This window comes from Typopeltis vanoorti, chromosome 5 (genome assembly GCF_054136105.1).
Source record: "Typopeltis vanoorti isolate ZY-2024b chromosome 5, IOZ_Tvanoo_1.0, whole genome shotgun sequence".
Classification (NCBI taxonomy): domain Eukaryota; kingdom Metazoa; phylum Arthropoda; class Arachnida; order Uropygi; family Thelyphonidae; genus Typopeltis; species Typopeltis vanoorti.
Genome location: NC_143553.1, coordinates 23,633,983 through 23,653,425, shown reverse-complemented (window position 1 = coordinate 23,653,425; position 19,443 = coordinate 23,633,983). Strand labels below are relative to the sequence as shown.

Here is a 19,443-nt window from a genome sequence, read left to right as displayed (position 1 = left end):
ATATATATATATATATATATATGTTTTTTTTTTTTTTTTTGTTTTATGAAGAATTAAATGACTAGAACCAAGATTTAAGTAAAAAGGTTTTAATATAAACACACTACTAGTTTCGGCCTGTAACAGCATTCTTCAGGTGACATTATAAAAGAAAAAACACTAAACATTGAGGGTTAAAAGACTATGAACAACATAGACGGTCTTTATACATACTCATCATCAACTCAAATACCCTGGTGTATATAAAATATTATGTGATTGCGATATTCCTTATTTTGGGCAGACAGACAAATATGTCGAAATGCGTATGGAAGAACACATGAGAGACATTACTTACGAGAGACAGCGAGCGAGTGCATTATCAAGTCATATCCTTTTCTCAGCTAATCCTAATGATGATAACCAAAGTCTGCTGGGAAAAATCTACTAACAGCTTCTGTTGCAGTGACGAAATAGAGAGAAAAATTGTGGAATCTAGAGAAATCATCTTCAATCGTGTTCATCTAAATAACAACTTAAGCTACAACCTCCCAGATCATCATTCAGCTGTAATCATGTACTGCCGTTCACGTGATGCAACAAGCACGCACTCTCCCAACAATGCAACAAACGAAAGAACAGCTTCAAATACAACTACGTTTTCATGCTAATTATGTATAAAGACTGTCTATGTTGTTCATAGTCTTTTAACCCTCAATGTTTAGTGTTTTTTCTTTTATAATGTCACCTGAAGAAGGCTGTTACAGGCCAAAACTAGTAGTATGTTTATATTAAAACCTTTTTACTTATATCTCGGTTCTAGTCATTTAATTCTTCATAAAACTATGTATGTTAACCGAGTCAATGATCATTCTGTCATATATACACACACATAACACATGAGAAGTACAAGAACCTGTAGCATATCAGTGCTATGTGTGTGAGGTGCAAGTAAAGATTGAACACACTGTGAGGAAGGCTGTTCCAGAGGATGGAGGTATTGTAATTAAAGAGGAACAGGAAATCTGAGAAGCAGGTCTGATGTGTTTGCATTTGTACTGAAAACAGATGTTGAGCAGCTGCTGCTTGTGTTTTGATAGGACCAACAGTAAGCAGAGGAATGTTTGCCAGTTCACTGAAGCAGTGATTATGGGAATACATGTAGAAGAGACACAGAAATGAAACACATCTTTAAGATAGAGGCTGAAGTGGATCTGTGAGGGGGGGGGGTCATCTATGAGCCAAATTGCTTTCTTCTGAACAGCAAAAATGAATTTTTAGGGAAGTTTTAGTTGCACCCCCCCCCCAAGTTATGCAAAAGTACTCTAAAGATGGGTGGGTGTAAAATGGCTTCTTGAGTGGAAAAGAATGTATAATTTTTAAGAGGCAGAGGAGGAGGCTATTGATGTGCTGTGTTTATGCTAGGAGAGATCTGATCCTGTCTTGTGACATATTACTGAGAATAATGGAAGGTGAGCTGAGATCTCTTTTGCAAGAGGAAAAGGTAGGACTATGTTTTGGTGGCATTGAAGGTGGCCAAGTTACCCTTGTTCCACTGAACGATGCTATGGAGATCGGGGTTTAAGGCACTTGGTGAATGATTTTGATGCTTGGGATGTCTGTGTGACAAAGCTATAGATAGAATTGGTGATGATTTAAGAATCAGTCATTTAGCTGGCTGGCTCTACAATTACTGAGTGGCAGGTAGACTGATGAAATGCAATTTGCAAGGCAGGCCTCGATACCAAACATGATCAAAGGCCTTGTAAATGTCAAACGCACATACACGTTTCTTTAAACTTTTCAATGGCACTTGTCCAGTGGTAGGTGATGTAGGCTAAGGAATCAGCTGTGGATCTGGATTGGTGGAATCCACACTAGTGGTTGCTAACTGGTGTGCTTCTAGATAGTGAAAAAGTTGACCTGTAATCACTTCCTCCATTATTTTAGATTGGATTGCTATGATGGCAGTTGTCATTAGTTGGACTGTAGGCTTTTATCTGTTTTTTTGCAATGAACTGATTATATGTTTACTTCCATGTGCTGGGATAACTGGACAGAGTACAGCATTAGAATACAGTTGGAGAGATACTATTGAGACCAGAAAACTTTTTAGTGTCTGGGTTGTTTAGTATTTTTATGGTGTTTTTTTTTTTTTTCCCAAAGACCATAAGAGGAATATGGTGCCCAGTTACTGGCATGGAAGGAGGTGATTTGCCTTCATCTGTGCAGGAGTTGGAGTCAAAGAGTGATGCAAGGAAGTCAGCTTTCTTTCAGTGCTATAGTGTTGTCATCTGGATTGATCTGGAGAGAGAGAGGGGATTGGAAGCACAGGTGAGCAGGAGTTGCATCTGATGTACTTTAAGAAGGCATGGCTTCCAATTGGACAAAATGTGAGTTTTTTTGCTATTGGTCTTTATGTTACTTACTGGTAGTTGTTTTACATTTATTGCATGCTTCAGCATAGGCTGAATATGAAGCTGGTCATGCTGCAAGCACCTGCACTAATCTTGAGTTTTTTGTTTCAGCTGCTTTCATGCATCTTCCTTTAAACGAAGGCTTGCAGTGGATGAGAATTTTGGATTGAATTTGGGACGAAGACTTTCATGCCAGTGATGATAATTTCTTTGACTCACTCAGCACAAGAGCAGAAACAATAGTGAGACTATATGACAGGAAGAGTAGTAATTGTTCTGGAGCATCCCACTTGGTACTTTTTTTTTTAGTGCCAAAAGACATGAGAATAGGTGTGGTCAGAGGAGGAATGTTCTAAGAGTGTGGAGACTTACACAAGATGGTTATCTGATTTGCTGAGAGGAGAAGTAACCTCTACAGCATATTTCAGAAGGAAAACTGGTTAAAACAGAACAAGGATCTTGGGAAAGAGTGCTCTCAGGAATTTGAGGAGGTAGATGTACAATTTATGTTAGACTGTTACTTATATTAAAGTAACTTGCATGGCTTACTCATGTAACAAAAACTATATAGAATGTATTCAAAATCTCCATTATACTTCATGTAATGTTACATTGACATTCTCAGGGAGATAAACCATTAACTACATTGAAAAGATGAATCAAAATAATGAGTCATAAATCATGTGTATACTAGCTTGCGTCTCAGTCTTAGCCTGAAATATATGATATCAGAGTTCAAAGGAACATCGTACTAAGTTGCATAGATTAAAAAAAAAAAAACTTATGAACAATTAATAGTGGTCACTTCAAGTTTGGATGATTTCTTAATGTTTCACATGGTTCAAGAAAAAGATGATCAAATTTGAACTTGCTGGAATGAAGAAGTTTTATCAGATTCCAAAGAACTCGGTATCTAGTGTCAGTAGCATGAGAAGCATGGCTAGATTTGTCTCATTTCAAAAATGCAATATAGTCTTGATGTTCTTCAATTCTAATCAAGGCAGAATGGCCAGTCTGTCCAAAATTGGAAAGATGACATGAACAGGGTACTTGATAGACTCCTGGTAATGTATACTTTGTTGATAGGTAGGAAGGAATGAATGAAGCATATAGATTGAATTTCTGAAAAATCCTTACTGTACGTTCCAAGGCTACTTTAAGGTAAGGTGTAGGATATTGAGAATCTTTTCACATTAGGTAGTCTGGTAGAAGGAAGGAATCAGCTGGTTAGAACAATTGATCAGTAATATACTAGGGATTTTCAATCCTTCTCTGGCTTAGAAAAGGTAGAAATAATCACCTTTTCCCAGGTATCCAGAAAAGTGTTATCACAGAAAATGATACAAACAATACAAAATAAATGATATCAAATTGAACAGATACAGCAATTGATTTTTGGCAGATGGTGATAGATGTTTGATCAACTCACTGAAAGACAAACTTCATCCTCCCTACACATCTTGTAGTGTATGAAGTGCCTTGTGACTAACTTGGCCTATTATGGAAAAAAAACCCAGCAAGATCTGTTAATATCCACTTTGGAGAACACGAGAAATACATTTGTTGCTATCATTGACAAGTCATGGAAGAAAATCAGTTCTGTATATAATTTATTATTACAAGACAGCGAGAGTGTTTTTAGAATCAGCAATACCAATAAAATACTCTTCTAACCTCAAACGCTGTATCTGCATTAATTTGCCTAAAATGTGGGAGACAGTTATTTTAGGATCACCTCCAACTCGACAACTCTAAAAACTTCTGTCAGTCAGAGGGTGCCAAGCTTGGACTTCGGGGTTTTGTCCATTACAGTTTGAATTATTTCTTACACATATATGCGACGAATAGCTATGCTCTGAAGATGCAGATTAAAAATCAGCAACAAACATATTAGCTACTTGATAAATACCACATTGTTTTGGTGTTATGTACTACTGTAAAAACATGATTGAATATAAGTTTCAGTAAGGAAATACCATGAGTAGACATATTACTAACTATTATAATAACAGAATTAACTCACGTAAATTATTCTTTATTCATAGAATTTTCACCTGAGTATCACAGGCATCATCAGTACAGGTACAAGACTAATTAAACAATAACTGTTATATTCACAAAGTGCCACCTAAGTAGCTAAGATTAAATTTTCTAAATGTATTTGATTATTATTTTTTTTTTAATTTTTTTAATTATTTAAATTTAATTATTTAGTTATTTAATTATTAAATAATTATTTAATTATTCAATTATAATAATTTAAAAAAAATTTCTTTAATTTTTTATTTTTTATAAATATATATATGTGTATGTTAGGAAAGATTTGCTGCTTTATAAAGTACTATCTCCCACAAGGGGGAAAGACATAGACCATCAGATCTGTTTAAGTTAGGGGAGTGAAGTAATGTTTCACATGTTTTTTTGTATAGCCATTCCATTAGGAACCGACTTTTGTGAATGACTTTTGTCTTGTTCCACTTAACTCTGTGTCTGGTGTTGATGGCATGTTCTGCAATTCCAGATTATTCGGGTTCAGGGTACTGGATGTACTACTGGTGTTCTTCTAACTGAACCTGAGCAGATCTTCCTGTTTGTCTGAAATATGATAATCGACATGAGCAGGGAATCTGGTAGACACCTGGATAGCTGAGATGTGGGAGCTTGTCCTTTGGAGACATTAGGAATGTGGAGATTTTTCTGATGGGTAAAAAAGCCACACAGATATTTAGTGGTTTTAGCACCTTAGTGCGTTCACTAACATTGTGTGCACTTCATCCAAGGATCCAGTTCACCCAAGAAGTAGAAGTAAATAAGCAGTTAGCCTTTCTAGACCTCTTGATTCTTCACCAACCAGATGGTTATCTACAATTCACAGTCTATAGGAAAGGGACTCATACAGGCCAGTACATCCACGCTGAATCACATCACCATCCCAGCCAAAAGGCAGGTACTATAAAAACACTAGTTCATAGAGCCAACTCCTTTTGTTCTTCAGAAGAACTTTTACAAAAAGAATTACAGTATATTAATTCCTCCTTCATATCCAATGGCTATAAGAAGTCTTTCATAAAAAGAGCTTTAAGTAGTCGTGCTCCAGCATCCTCTTCAAGTACAGAAGAACCTACACGTATACTTATGTACACGGGGTTAGTGAACGCATAGCTAAGGTGCTAAAACCACTAAATATCTGTGTGACTTTTCAACCCGTCAGAAAAATCTCCACATTCCTAATGTCTCCAAAGGACAAGCTCCCACATCTCAGCTATCTAGGTGTCTACCAGATTCCCTGCTCATGTAGATTATCATATTTCAGACAAACAGGAAGATCTGCTCAGGTCCGGTTAGAAGAACACCAGTCGTACATCCAGTACCTTGAACCCGAACAGTCTGGAATTGCAGAACATGCCATCAACACCAGACATAGAGTTAAGTGGAGCAAGACAAAAGTCATTCACAAAAGTCGGTTCCTAATGGAACAGCTATGCAAAGAAACATGTGGAACATTACTTCACTCCCCTAACCTAAACAGATCTGATGGTCTATGTCTTTCCCCCTTGTGGGAAATAGTACTTTATAAAGCAGCAAATCTTTCCTAACATAGAAGTGTATGCACATATATATATTTATAAAAAATAATAATAAATAAATAATAATCATTAAATAAATTTAGGAAATTTAACCTTAGCTACTTAGGTGGTGCTTTGTGAATATAACAGTTATTGTTTAATTAGTCTTGTACCTGTACTGATGATGCCTGTGAGTGAAAATTCTACGAATAAAGAATAATTTACATGAGTTAATTCCATTATTATAATAGTTAGTAATGATTGAATATCTTCCAACATCTAAGCCTGTTCACAAGCTTGCATCTTAAAAGTTCTTTTCTGTTTTGGAATTAATTATTATGAAATTGTGTTTCTAGGCAAATTCTGAAATTGATTACATGGATCTGAAGTGGAAAACACCACTTTTTTGTTGCATTCGTGCAATTAATGTGCCTGAAAGAAAACGTGAGATGTTTCAGCAGCATTTGCCATCAATTAAGGTTAGTTTCCGTAATATTTAATTCATTTCAGTTAAAAATGATTTCCTTGATATATTCCTAGTTCTCATTTTAAAATGTTTATTTTTTAGATACAAGAAAAGTTTGTATGATGAAAGTTTGCTATAGTGAATTTCAGGGGAAAAAAAATCTTTGTCAAGTGTTCTTTTCATATTCAGTATAACAATTATGATTCAGGACCTCTGTTGAGTCACAAGACTGATCGTGTGAGACCCACACTAGAGAACATAGTCTATCATACAACTCCTTGAACTTATTCAACATTCTTACTCCTACTACCCTATCAGGTAGTGTATCTCACAATTCAATTATTTCATGCAAAAAAATACTGCTCACCCTCTTCCTCAAGACATCCTTCTACAACTTCTAGGGATGGTTCCCTTGTCCTTCCCCCTGTTCCACCAGCCAAAAGAACTCCTCATTGTCAACCCTGTAACTGCTTGCTACAGTTTCATCATCTCAATCATATCACCTCTCCATATTTCCTCAATACTAGCATTGTACAGTCCTGATATAATTTTTTTTATCAGCTTCTGCACTGTTTCCAAGGTTAATTTATTACCTTTCAAATCCTGAGGACCAAATTTAATCAGAATAGTTCAAGTGTGGTCTGATCAAGACACTATATAATGGAATGACAACTCTTTATCTCCTGGGCAGTATCTTTCTCAGTATTGCAGCAATCCTCAATGTTACCTCCACCACCTTTGCAGTAATTGTTCCCTGAATTTCAGGTTTCTATCAATCATCACCCCAAGATCCCTTGCCTCCCCCACTTCCTACAACAGAGTATGCAGCCTCCCATTAATGTATCCGAAACTTCAAGACCTTACTTTAAGCTGAATTAAACTGACATCCACATTCATATGCCCATCTGTCCAGTTTATTGAAGTCCTCTTGAATGGTTACCACATCTGCACTATTACTAATAACCCTTCCCACTTCACATCATCTGCAAACAACTGAATATTCCCTAGCATTCCACTGACAATATTATTTATATAAAAGTTAAACAATCTACATCCCTGTACTGAGCCCTGTGCGACCCCACTTGTAACCTTCTGCTTCCTTGATACTGCTCCCTCACAACTTGGATATCTATCAAACAGCCAATCCACAATCATTATAGTCTTGGTAAAATCCAAAGAAATGGCAGCATATGCCTTTCCCTCATCAATGGCTCTTTTTACTTTATTATAAAAGGTAATCAGATTACTAAAACAAGAGTATCCCTTAACAAATTCATGCTGACTCTTAAAGATAACATTATCCTCATCTGCCCAGTGCTGATCAGGGATGTCAAACTGGTGGCCCACAAAGTAATTTTGTGCAGCCCATGATGCCTCAAAGAAAGATACAAAAAAAAAAAGATGGTTGCTTTTTATAATAAAACAGAAATATCGATTTAAACATTCGATTTATTCGTTTTCATATGACATTTATAGTTACAATATGGATGCAATGACCTGCTATAATATAATTGCAATAATAACAATTTATATCGCAATTTCAATGTCAGATCTGATCCTAATCAATCGTAAACTATATTTATGCTTTCATTGTTAATTTATAGCACGCTGGAAAAAGTGAATTTTATCGGCTAGGAGTTGTTCATGTGACCAAATTGATGTGCAGCATATGCACCTGTGAATCTAGGCTGTGCAAGTTTATAATTGCTTGCTACAGTCATCAGCGATCTCTGAAGCACATGTTAGTGTGCGAACATGATCTAACGACATGAGCAACGTAATCAAGCTGTGAAGGATTCCCTTTATTATTTTTTATTTGCAATAGTATCGTGCACTGGTCTACAGTTTTGTGTGTTATTATTATTATTATGTAACACCTCCAGGGAGTCCAAAGACCCATCGAGGGAGAGTGTGCCAACAGCATCAAACTATTTACTCCCTTCCAACTAATAAATAAATTTAATTTTCATAATGTAAGTAATTATATAAATATATTTTTATAAAAATTGTTATTAATAATATATTTATTAACCCAGACAATGTTGCTTTCTAAGACAACAAGAAAAAGAAAAATTGCTGATGAGGGGAGAAAATTCTAAAAAAAAAATTGGGGAATTGAATTACTTCTGCACTGAAACAAAGCACAATATTGTGAGCATTATTTGTAATGAAACAATTAGTGTCTCCAAAGAATATAATATAAAAAGACACTGCAATAAAATTCACAAAGAACAATATTCATGCTTTGAGGGTAAACTGAGAGAACAAAAATTAAAGTATGAAGAATTCGCTTCCAAGTCAACAAGTATTTTCACAAATTATGAAAAACAATGAATCAGCAGTCAGAGCCAGTTATGAAATCAGCGATTTATTGGCATAACATTCCAAACTTTTGTTGATGGTCCCTTGGTTAAGGAATGTATTATAAAAAGTACCCAAAAACGTCTGTCCCAAAAATGTGCAAGTATTTTGCAACATTTCTTTGTCCAGAAATACTGCGATCAAAAGAATAACCGAAATGGCAGATAATCTGTGTGACCATTTGCAAGAAATATCTGCAAATGTACAGTGCTTTTAAATTGTACTTGACGAAGTTTCAATATTCATGACATGGCTCAAGTTGCTCTGTTTCTTTGGCTTGTGACGACAATATGAATATTACTGAAGAGTTCTTGGAAATGATTCCCATCCATGGAACCACTACATGGGAAGACATTTTGGTTGCTGTGTGGAACATTTTTGGAAAAATACCAACTTCCTCTGAACAGGCTCATGACTCTGACAACTGATGGTGCACTAGCTATGACAGGCAAAAATAAAGGTTTGGTACCAAGACTTGCAGCAAAGTTAACGGAAATGCATCCAGACATTCCAAATCTGCAATCTTTCCACTGCATTATTCATCAGCAGGTCCTGTGCTCCAAAGTATTGGAAATGAGCAGCATACTCAAGGCCGTGACAAATACTGTGAACTTCATCTGATCCAGAGGTCTCAATCACCACCAGTTTGCACAATTTTCTTAGACTTGGAGAGTGAATTTGAAGAGCTTTTTTTTTTTTTTACTTTTTAGAGGAGATAAAATTGTTCCTAGGAATGAAAAATTATGATGTTGTATTTCTTAATGATCAGACATGGGTACAAGTACAAGATCTAGCATTCTTAGTTGATATTACAGGACATTTGAATGATTTAAATGTCAAACTTCAGGGGAAAGATTGGATAATAACACATGTATGATTCACTGGCAAGTTTTAGATGTAAATTGGTTTTGTTTCAAAATCATATAAAAGAGAATATTCTAAATTACTTTCCTATATGGGAACAGTTAAACAATAAAAATCAAAGCTTTACCTTTTCTCAATATTCTCCTAAACTAGAAAAGATCAAAGAAGAATTTCATAGGCGATTTAAAGCAGGAAGAAGATATTTCACTTTTTACAGATCCTTTTTCCTTTAATTTTGAAAAATCTCCTATTTGTATTCAAATGGAACTTATTGATTTCCAAAATGATTCCATTCTGAATGAGAAATACTAAGAGGTCAGTATTCCAAAAATATACACTTATTTAGGTCAAAAACCTGGAAATAAAAAAGCTTTCAGCAAATATTCTGTTATTTTGGAAGCATCTATTTGTGTGAATAATCATTCTCGTGTATGAAAGGTAACAAAACACAGATCAAGGCAAATCGACATCAATCTTTCTACCATAATGAAGGTCTAATGCTCTCAATCTTTAAGTCCAAAATGTCAAGCTGGTTAACGATAAATGTTGTCAAGTGTCAGGGAAAAAATAAAATACTACAATTAAATTATTTAAAATTACTGTAATTATATTATGCAAGAATATATATATATATATATATATATATATATATATATATATATATATATATATATAGTAGTCTTGAGCAGGATAAAATTGAATTTCATATTGAAAAGAATAACATGTAAGAAAATTTTAAAGCGAATAAAAGTTGAGCAGCTCTCAGATGTGAACTGTAGACTAAAATACACAAAAATTATTGAAGAAAAAATGAAAGAGTTTGTGAACAGGAATCAAACCTTGGAGATTTAGTGACAAACTCTGAAGAAAACATTGATTGATTCTGCCAGAGAGACATGTGGTGAGGTTGTCTGCAAGGATAAAAAAATCAGAACTCCCTGGTGGACACAGTAAGTTAAAGAGGCAGTGAAGGAAAAGAAGAAAGCATATCAAAAGTTTCTGTCAAATAAGTCAGCTTGTGCTCTTAGAGAATACAGAGACAAATGCAAGAATGCTAAACACTGTGTAAAACTAGCTAAACAAAAGTCATGGGAGGACTTTGGCAAGAATATAGAAAATAAATATCAAGAAGGTGGCAAAATATTCTGGAGGTTGTTGAAGAAGCTTAGGAATGGAGGAAAGAGTGCTATAAAAAGAGTTAGAGATGATAAAGGAGACATGAAAACGGGAGAAAAAGATATCCTTGAAGTATGGAGTAATTACTTTGAAAAACTGCTAAATGAAGCAAGCAGTGATGATAGCACAGTGGTAAAAAAACACTGACCAGGCATGCAGTCAGGAATACATATCCATACTTGAAGTAGAAAAAGCCATCAAAGGCTTGAAATGTGGAAAGGCAGCAGGAGTAGATGATATTCGACCAGAAATGCTGGAGTGTGGTGGTATAAGAGTCTTACAGTGGCTGCACGGCATAGTTCAGAAATCCTGGACAGAGGGACGAATTCCCGATGATTAAAGTAGAGCTCTCATAGTACCCATATATAAAAAGGGAAATAAAACTGAATGTGAGAATTACAGAGGTATTTCCCTACTGAGTGTTCCTGGCAAGATCTATGCAAGTATACTTGAGAAACGGTTGAGAAGAATTGTGGAAGAAAAGCTTGGTGAAGAACAAACTGGATTCAGGCCAAATAGAGGCTGTCAGGATAAGATCTTCACTTTACGACAAATAGTCGAGAAAGCATGGGAATATAACAAAGATCTGTATTTAAGTTTTGTCGATTTGGAAAAGGCATATGATAAGGTGCCAAGAGAGAAGCTATTCCATACGCTGCAGTTATATGGTTTCAATGGGGCATTATATCAAGCAATACTTGTCTTTATTTGAGTTGTAAGTCAGCAGTTAGAATTGAAGGAAGTACAGGAAGATGGTTTAATGTTAAATCTGGTGTGAGACAAGGATGTATATTATCCCCTCTGTTATCCATTATCTATATGGATCACATTATGAAGGAAAGTGGTATTAAACCTGATTTAAAATTGGAGATGTTAATGTCAGCTCTTTGCTTTATGCAGATGATGTTATACTTCTAAATAAATCTGCTGCAAGTCTGCAAGATTCTCTGATTAAATTGAATAGCTGTTGTAATAGATATGGTATGAAGGTCAGCAATAAAAAGACAAAAACAATGAAAATAGGCAGAATTATTGAAACTGTCAACTGTGTTGTGAATGGAGAACCTGTGGAACAAATAAAACATTTCAGCTACTTAGGCACGATTTTTACTGTAGATGGTAAATTAAATATAGAAATAGACAACAGAATCAGCAAAGCTGGTATGGTGGGAAGTTAATTGAATAAATTCATATGGAATAAGAGAGAAATTAGTGGGAACACTAAATTAGCTGTATACAAGACAGTGTTCAAACCAGTTTTAACTTATGGATCTGAGAGCTGGGTCAGAAGTAAAACACTTGACCAAAGACTAGAGACCGCAGATATGAGAGTCCTGAGAAAGATTAGAGGCGTGAACAGATGGCATCAATGGCAATATCATATTAAAAATGAGGATATTAGGAAAGAACTTGACATGTCAGCATCCAGGAATGCATTAGCAGAGCTAATCTCAGGTGGTATGGTCACTTAAATAGAATGGAAGAGGAAAGATTAGCAAAATAAGTGTTCTCTTCCAGGTTGGCAGGAAAACGACCCAGAGGAAGACCAAGATATAGGTGGATTGATATGGTACAAAGTGCCTTAGACGATAGAAATATAAAGTGTGATAATGTTGGAGACTTGACAAGTAACAGACTGATTTGGAGGAAAATTGTAGATAGGAAGTTAGTAATGATGTAATTTTTTCATGTAGTACTATCGTATCCTGTACACCCCTTGAGGGTACATGGCAGGAATTTGATGATGATATATATATATATATATATATATATATGTTTTTTACCCCAAAATATATTTTGGAGAATTTTCCCCAAATATATATTTTTTCCCCAAAAAACAAAAGTATTTTATTTCAACACAAGCACAAAAAATTTCAAACTAATAGTACTCCCTGTAAATTTTTGCGATGGTTATTAATGAGACTTTATACTTTTTTAGACTGTATAAATGTTTGATTTGTTCAAATAATATTTTCATTTCAGTTTAATTTTTTTTTTAAATGCTGATTATTGTAAATATTAATATAATAAAAAATATTATTTATTTTTTTGAGTTGCCATAATCTTTATATTATTATTTTATATATCTTGTAATGACTTAGAATGGTTTGAAGATATAAGATCATGGATAAGATCACATTGCTATGCAGAAACAAAAAGAAAAGTCACCAACAGAGAGAACTGGAAGAACATGTTGCTGCATCCTCTCACTGAGGATGCTACATGAAGAAAGAAGGAATTGTCTTAGAATAAATTAAATTTTCATCATTAATTTTCCAGTTTATTTATACTTATTCTTTCACTTCCTTTTGATTCTAATTAGTGTAGCTTTTTTTAGTCAAATTTTTTTGCAGCCCACTTGAGATACGTTTTTTGTGCCAAATGGCTCACAATCCAATTGAGTGTGACACTCCTGCTGTGGATGACTCCTCACGTATTTCTCCAAATCTGAACAACTACTGATGATATACAAATTGGTCTGTATTTTGACATTGCCATTCTAATACTGAGTCTCCATAGCTCTGTCAGTATAGATGAAGCCCTTTGGTTGGAAAGACCTGGGTTCGATTTCCATCCATTACTTGAGAAACCTTTATCTGGTCTCTTTCAACTAAAGGTGAGTTAACCAGTCTCATACAGTGTGGAGGGTTTTCCCTCCCAGTAACTTGGATTTTTCATCCCTCAAAACAAGCAAACTGGTCCTGTGAACACACATGGCTACAGTTATAAATACTTATGGCAAGGAAGCTGACAGGAAACCACTTTGCATCATATCTCCCTAGTAATCAGTTACAACTCTCTCAAAGAGAGGAGACAACAGGATTAGAATTCTAATACCATCCTTATGCAATGGCTCTAAGTAACCCTCCTTCCACTCCTCGGTCATCTTTCCCGTGACCATTCCATGGGAAGAAATAAGATTCCCCTTAGCCATTCATGTGAATGCACTAAAGATAAAAAAATTAATTTCTTTAGTGCATTCTTTCAAAACCCGTGGTAAAATCCCATCTGGTCCCATTGCTTTATTGACATCCAGAATACTCAGTATTTGATAGACAGTCTCTTCTTGCATTTCTAAATCCTGAACCTGCCCAATCCTTCTAATATTAAAACTTACTTCTCCATGATGAAATTCTCCCAATAAAGTGTTCATTGAACAAGTCCACTATATCCTTTGCATCAATGGATGGAAAGGATAGTCGAGTTGTTCCACAATCATTCTTCCTCCTACTGACCACATAGCAAAAGAATTCCTTAGGATTTTCTTTGGATCTCATAGCCAATCTGTTCTAGTATTCAAGTTTTTCCTTCTTTATCATGTTAGTCACGCTCCTGGCCTGATTCTTATATTCTTCTTGCATCTGCTCCCCACCTGTCTTCTTACATCTCTTCTTTTTCACCTGCAGTTCCAATTTGGTATTATTTTTCATCTACTTTATACTAAATTGTGTTATCATTTTCACTTGCAGTATACAGTTTGCCATTGCTACTAATATATATTTCTTTACCAGTTCTCGAGCACTGATATCATCTTGCCTTTCCAATTCCTCCATCCGTAGAACTGCCCCAAGCTGATATCTAAGCTTATTATGATTCTCATTACATGCCTAGTCATCTCAGTTACAGCCATTTCTGATAGTATGACCAAATCCCGAACCCTTGAACCTTGTGCCTCTTCTACTACTACATGTTGCTTAAGACATATGTCCATCAAGAATTCCATTCCTTTACTACTACTACTACATGTAATTTCCTCTTCCCAATTTATATTGCCATAGTTAATTTCTCATGACAATCGTCCTTTTTGCACTCACCAATATCAACTGCCTAAACATCTCTAGATCCTCTCCTTCTATGCTTCCTAGCTTATAGTAATACCCCACTCCTCTCCTGTCCTGTCCACCTCCACTTCTCACCATATGACCTCAAAGCCATTAGTTCTCTTGCCCTCCAAATCCTCCAGCCTGAGAGGACACAACCCCTCACTTATCATAAGCAGTACTCCACCACAGCATTTGCCCTTCCTATCCTACTGAAAAATGCTATTCCTATCATTATATCGTCTTCTGACAACCATGAATCATTGACCCAATAATCTTTGGACAGGCCAAGGCCATCAGTACCACAATTCATCTCCTTTATTCTGATGAATATTCCTGGCATTAAAATAAAGACTCACTAACACATTGTCACTGTTCCTATACCTCTCTTCAGACTCCAGTAGCTTCTGCATTACATGAGGTATTCCTCCTTCTCTCAAGCTATTCCCACAAAAGGTCATCCCCTGCTTCCATCTACCTTGATAATTCTTGTTTCCCTGCATTGACATTTGGACATTGTTTGGAGAACCACATTCACTCCAGATGACTAGATCCTTCCTTATTCAAATTACAAGCCTTTATTTGTCCTTATTTTTGTCCTCAAATGCCCTTCAAGCATCCACATAATCCAAGTCTTTCTTTGTGCACATTCGTGTTATCATACTATTCCTTATTGATGGTCTTCTCAGCTCTACATTATCATATATGGCAGCACACTCACTATCTTCCGTACAACCTCAGGCACGAACCTCAGATCTCTCATGACCCAATTAATACTGCTTCTCAAGACATTAGTGTCCACCATCGCAATTATCTCATCCACTCTTTTCCCTTGCTTAATTGCCATAGTTACACTGGCTATCATTCCTCCAGGAAACACTCCCCCTAGCATTCTGTTTTGGCATGCCATGGATCATTGAATCTCCATACATCACATCTTTTACTACTATGTTCTTTCCCTGCTAACATACATCCCTCTCTCTCTCTCTCTCTCCTCTCACTTTCTCTCTTTGTTTTCCCACTTACCTGCCATTCTGTCATCTCTCCATCCCTGGTTCCTGAACTGTCTTGCCATCCTCTCATTCCTTCTCTGGTTTTCCTATTTTCTTCCCTATATCATTCCCATAATTTTCACTCCTACTCTGATTTTCTTCGCATTTGTTGTTTCCATTCTCATAATCTCTTCTTTCACGTTTCTTAACTCATTCTTCAATCATTTCCCTCCCTCTTTCAGTGCACTCTACAAGCTACCTACTCTCATCCGACATTCATCCACGCAACCAGCACCATCCTGCAAATTACACCATCTTTTAAATCCACTACCCTCCCTAATTTTATATTCTCATTCTCATTCTCATGCTACTTGTTTTCCTCTTCCTCGATTACACTACTCGTCTTTCTCAATTGGTATTCATCCATTTCTGATATAATACTGCTGAAGTATGCTATGCTAATTTCTATATTGCAGAATTCTTCCTATTTTCTACCTTTTACGCAGACATGCACTTTCTGGTCTCTCATCTGTCACATTTCTAACTTCTGGGATGTGTACATTCTGAGCACTGCACACTACAAAAGCGCATAGTATGTTGTGCAAAATGTAGTCCTTAAATTATGGAGGACTCGGCGATAAGCCATTGGCAAAATGAATTGCAGTTCTCACCATTATTCGACCACTGCACAAAGAATACTAATGAAGTATTCTAAATATTATGTTCAAGTACAAATTCCTACAAGTGCAAACTATCCACATACTAAATGTTCTATCTGGCTTAGATTCCCTGTAAATTTAAAGTAAAACTAATAAATAAAAACAAACATTTTTTTCACTGCTATCTCATAACATGTCTGACTATTATTATTATTATTAAGAGTCATCAAGAGAGGCCACATACTGCATGCACCATCTATCATACTTGTTCTTGAATTCATTCACACTGCTTTCAAGTACAACATCCAGTTGCAATCCATTCCAATCACACACTACTCTATGAGAGAAAAATCTAGATCTCATGCATTTCTTAGCAGCATTCATACTCACCTTTCAAGGATGCCACTTGTCCTTTTCCCACCCTCCATAAAATTAAAAATAAAAAAATTCCATCGACTGAAATCCTGTATAACCCTTTCAGAACTCTGTCATATCACCCCTTTTCATCCTGTTTTAAAAATTTGCTAGTGTTTGCAGTATACAAATTCTCAATCTTTCTTCATAATCAGTATTCCACACTCCTGATATCATTTTTAGCACTTTCTTTGCATTGTATCAGAATCACAATGGAAACCAGGAGACCAGACCTGTGCACAATCTTATCAAGGTCTTGTAAAGAGACAGTAATGACATCCTTATCTTTATACATATCAAAGTTCATTCAGCATTACAATTATCTTTTGAATTGTATTTGCAGTCTTTGCTACATGGCTCCTGAACTTCATCTTCCTATCTACTAACACTCCAAGATTCCTAGCCTAATCAGTTTAGCATAATCCCACCAATGTAACGTGACATTTGATATTTAATCACACCAAAGCGCATGACTTTACATCTACTGACATTGAACAGACATCCATTTTCCCACCCACAATTCCAGCCTATTCAAATCATTTTGCAATTGCTGCATATCGGCTGTATTCCTGATTACCCTATTAATCTTTGTATCATCAGCAAACTGTATGTTGCTTGTCAAATCCTTCCCAATGTCATTAATATACAGATTGAATAACAGTAGACCAAGGACTCCTTATGGTATACCATTGGGTACCTTAAATCTTGCAGACTTGCCTTTCTCATATCCCACTTTTTGACATATCAGTCAGCCAATCCTTTTGTCCATGCTAATATTTTATAATCCAAACCTATATTCTTCAATTTATACAACAATCTTCCATGCTGTATCCTGTCAAAAGCCTTAGCAGAATCCAAAAGTATTATGGTGTATCCATTCTCCTTGTCTAGATCAATGGTAATATTATTATAGAATGTGAGCAAGTTGCTAAAATATGAAATTCTCTTGGTAAACCCATGCTGTTCATTGCAAAGTAGAAATTCTCCATCAACCCATTTCTGAATGTGAGCCCTAACCAATTTTTCCAAAATCTTCACCACCACTCCTGAGTTACTGAGTGGTTGATAGTTGGATTTGTTGGTCTTTGCACCACTCTTATGCAATGGGATTGCCATATATTCTTTCCACTCCTGCAGAATCTTCTCTGTTCTGAGACTCAAATTATATTGCCTGGTTAAAAGAATAGCCAGTTCAGCTGAACACTCTTTTAGCACCCGTGCTGATATCCAATCAGTCCCTATTGCTGAATTCTTATTCTGTTTGTGAAACAGCTCTAATACCTCCTCTTCATATACCAGAGTTTCTTCATCCAGTGAAGAGATAGCAGTGAGATCAATGTTGCATACACCAGGTTGATAGCTTTTAGCAAAATAGGCACTCATTAGTTGAACAACTTCTTCTGCATCTGTTATCCCTTCCCCCTCACCATCTGCATTAAGTAGAGTTATTCTTTCATATTCATTGTTTCTTTTACTTGCAGCACATTGATAGAATTCTTTGGGGTTATCTTTAGCTTGGTGAGCCAGTTTCTTTTTATACTCAAGCTTAGCTTTCTGTGCAACAGTTGTGACTTTTCTGGCCTGCTGCTTATAATATTCATGACACATATCATCCTTATGCACATCATATTTCTTCCACATCATCCTTTTTTTATGAATCTCTTGCTTGATAAGATTACACATCTATCTGACTCCTACTCTATTTATTCTTTGAACTCTCAGAACAGATTCATATATGTCATCATTTAAGTATTTTTAAATGCTTCCCATCCACAATCAATATTTTTTCCATGCTGCAATCGATACCATTGTGCTGAACTCAGTATGCTCCTCAGTTGGTCATGATTCCTGCTTTGTAGTTCAGCATTACTATAGCCTCACTCTCTGGCAGACTTCCTTAATTAATTACAGCTATACCAGATTAGTTGATGCCTATCAAAATTCTATTATAAGTGCGATCCATTCTATCCTATGTATGGTTTAAAATTATATTTTAAACTAAAATTTAAACATTAGAATAGTTCTTATTACACTTGTTAACAGTTTCATAAAATCTCATTCTATTAATATGTGCTTAATTTTTTGTTTGTATTCTTTACTTGCTGTTTCAGATTCTTCTCAATGAAAAATAAATTTAGATATTAATTTTCTGCTGTCTGATATGATCAGCTCTTATTTTTCTGTCTCCTAGAATACTACTAACGATAACAACTTACTTATAGTTTGGACTTCGTTAGGTCTGTTTTCCTTGCAAATTTTGTTAATATGTAATTCTGTTTAAGCGATTGTCTTAAATTAGCTCTGTAGTCTTTGACTCCACAAGGTCTTGGGTAATAATAATAATATAATGCCATGTTGTTTTCTGATATCCTAATTGTTAATAAAGCTCTGAGATTAATTCCATCTCTTTCCTTATTTTCTTCAGTATTCTTATTTTTGGCATGGGACATCAAGACCAGCATTCACACTGAATGAATATCCTTATCTTGACTTTTTCAATCACCTTTTAAGATCTTTGATTTCTTTTGTATATGCTGTTTATCTTATTTCTAGTTTTTGTGACTTGCTCACTTTGTGATCTTCATTTTCTGCGTTGCTTCCCACAGATTTTATTTAACTGCTTTTACATGCAACTTCCATTTAAGGTGAATTTACCCAATCTCATATGGAGGTAGCAGGGTTTTTTCTTCTGGAAACTCGGGGGTTTTTCATCCTGCATACAGACAAA

The 19,443-nt window shown here is 35.6% G+C and overlaps 1 protein-coding gene across 2 annotated transcripts in view; it reads left to right on the top strand.

Moving 5' to 3' along the window:
• Window positions 1–19,443, top strand: part of LOC150106266 (uncharacterized) — a 304,586-nt gene that overhangs the window by 262,999 nt on the left and 22,144 nt on the right. For both annotated transcript variants that reach the window (XM_090392286.1, XM_090392285.1), the window contains one exon: window positions 6,319–6,441. In XM_090392286.1, coding sequence (XP_090248412.1) covers window positions 6,319–6,441 — 123 coding nt within the window. The remainder of the gene's footprint in view (window positions 1–6,318; window positions 6,442–19,443) is intronic.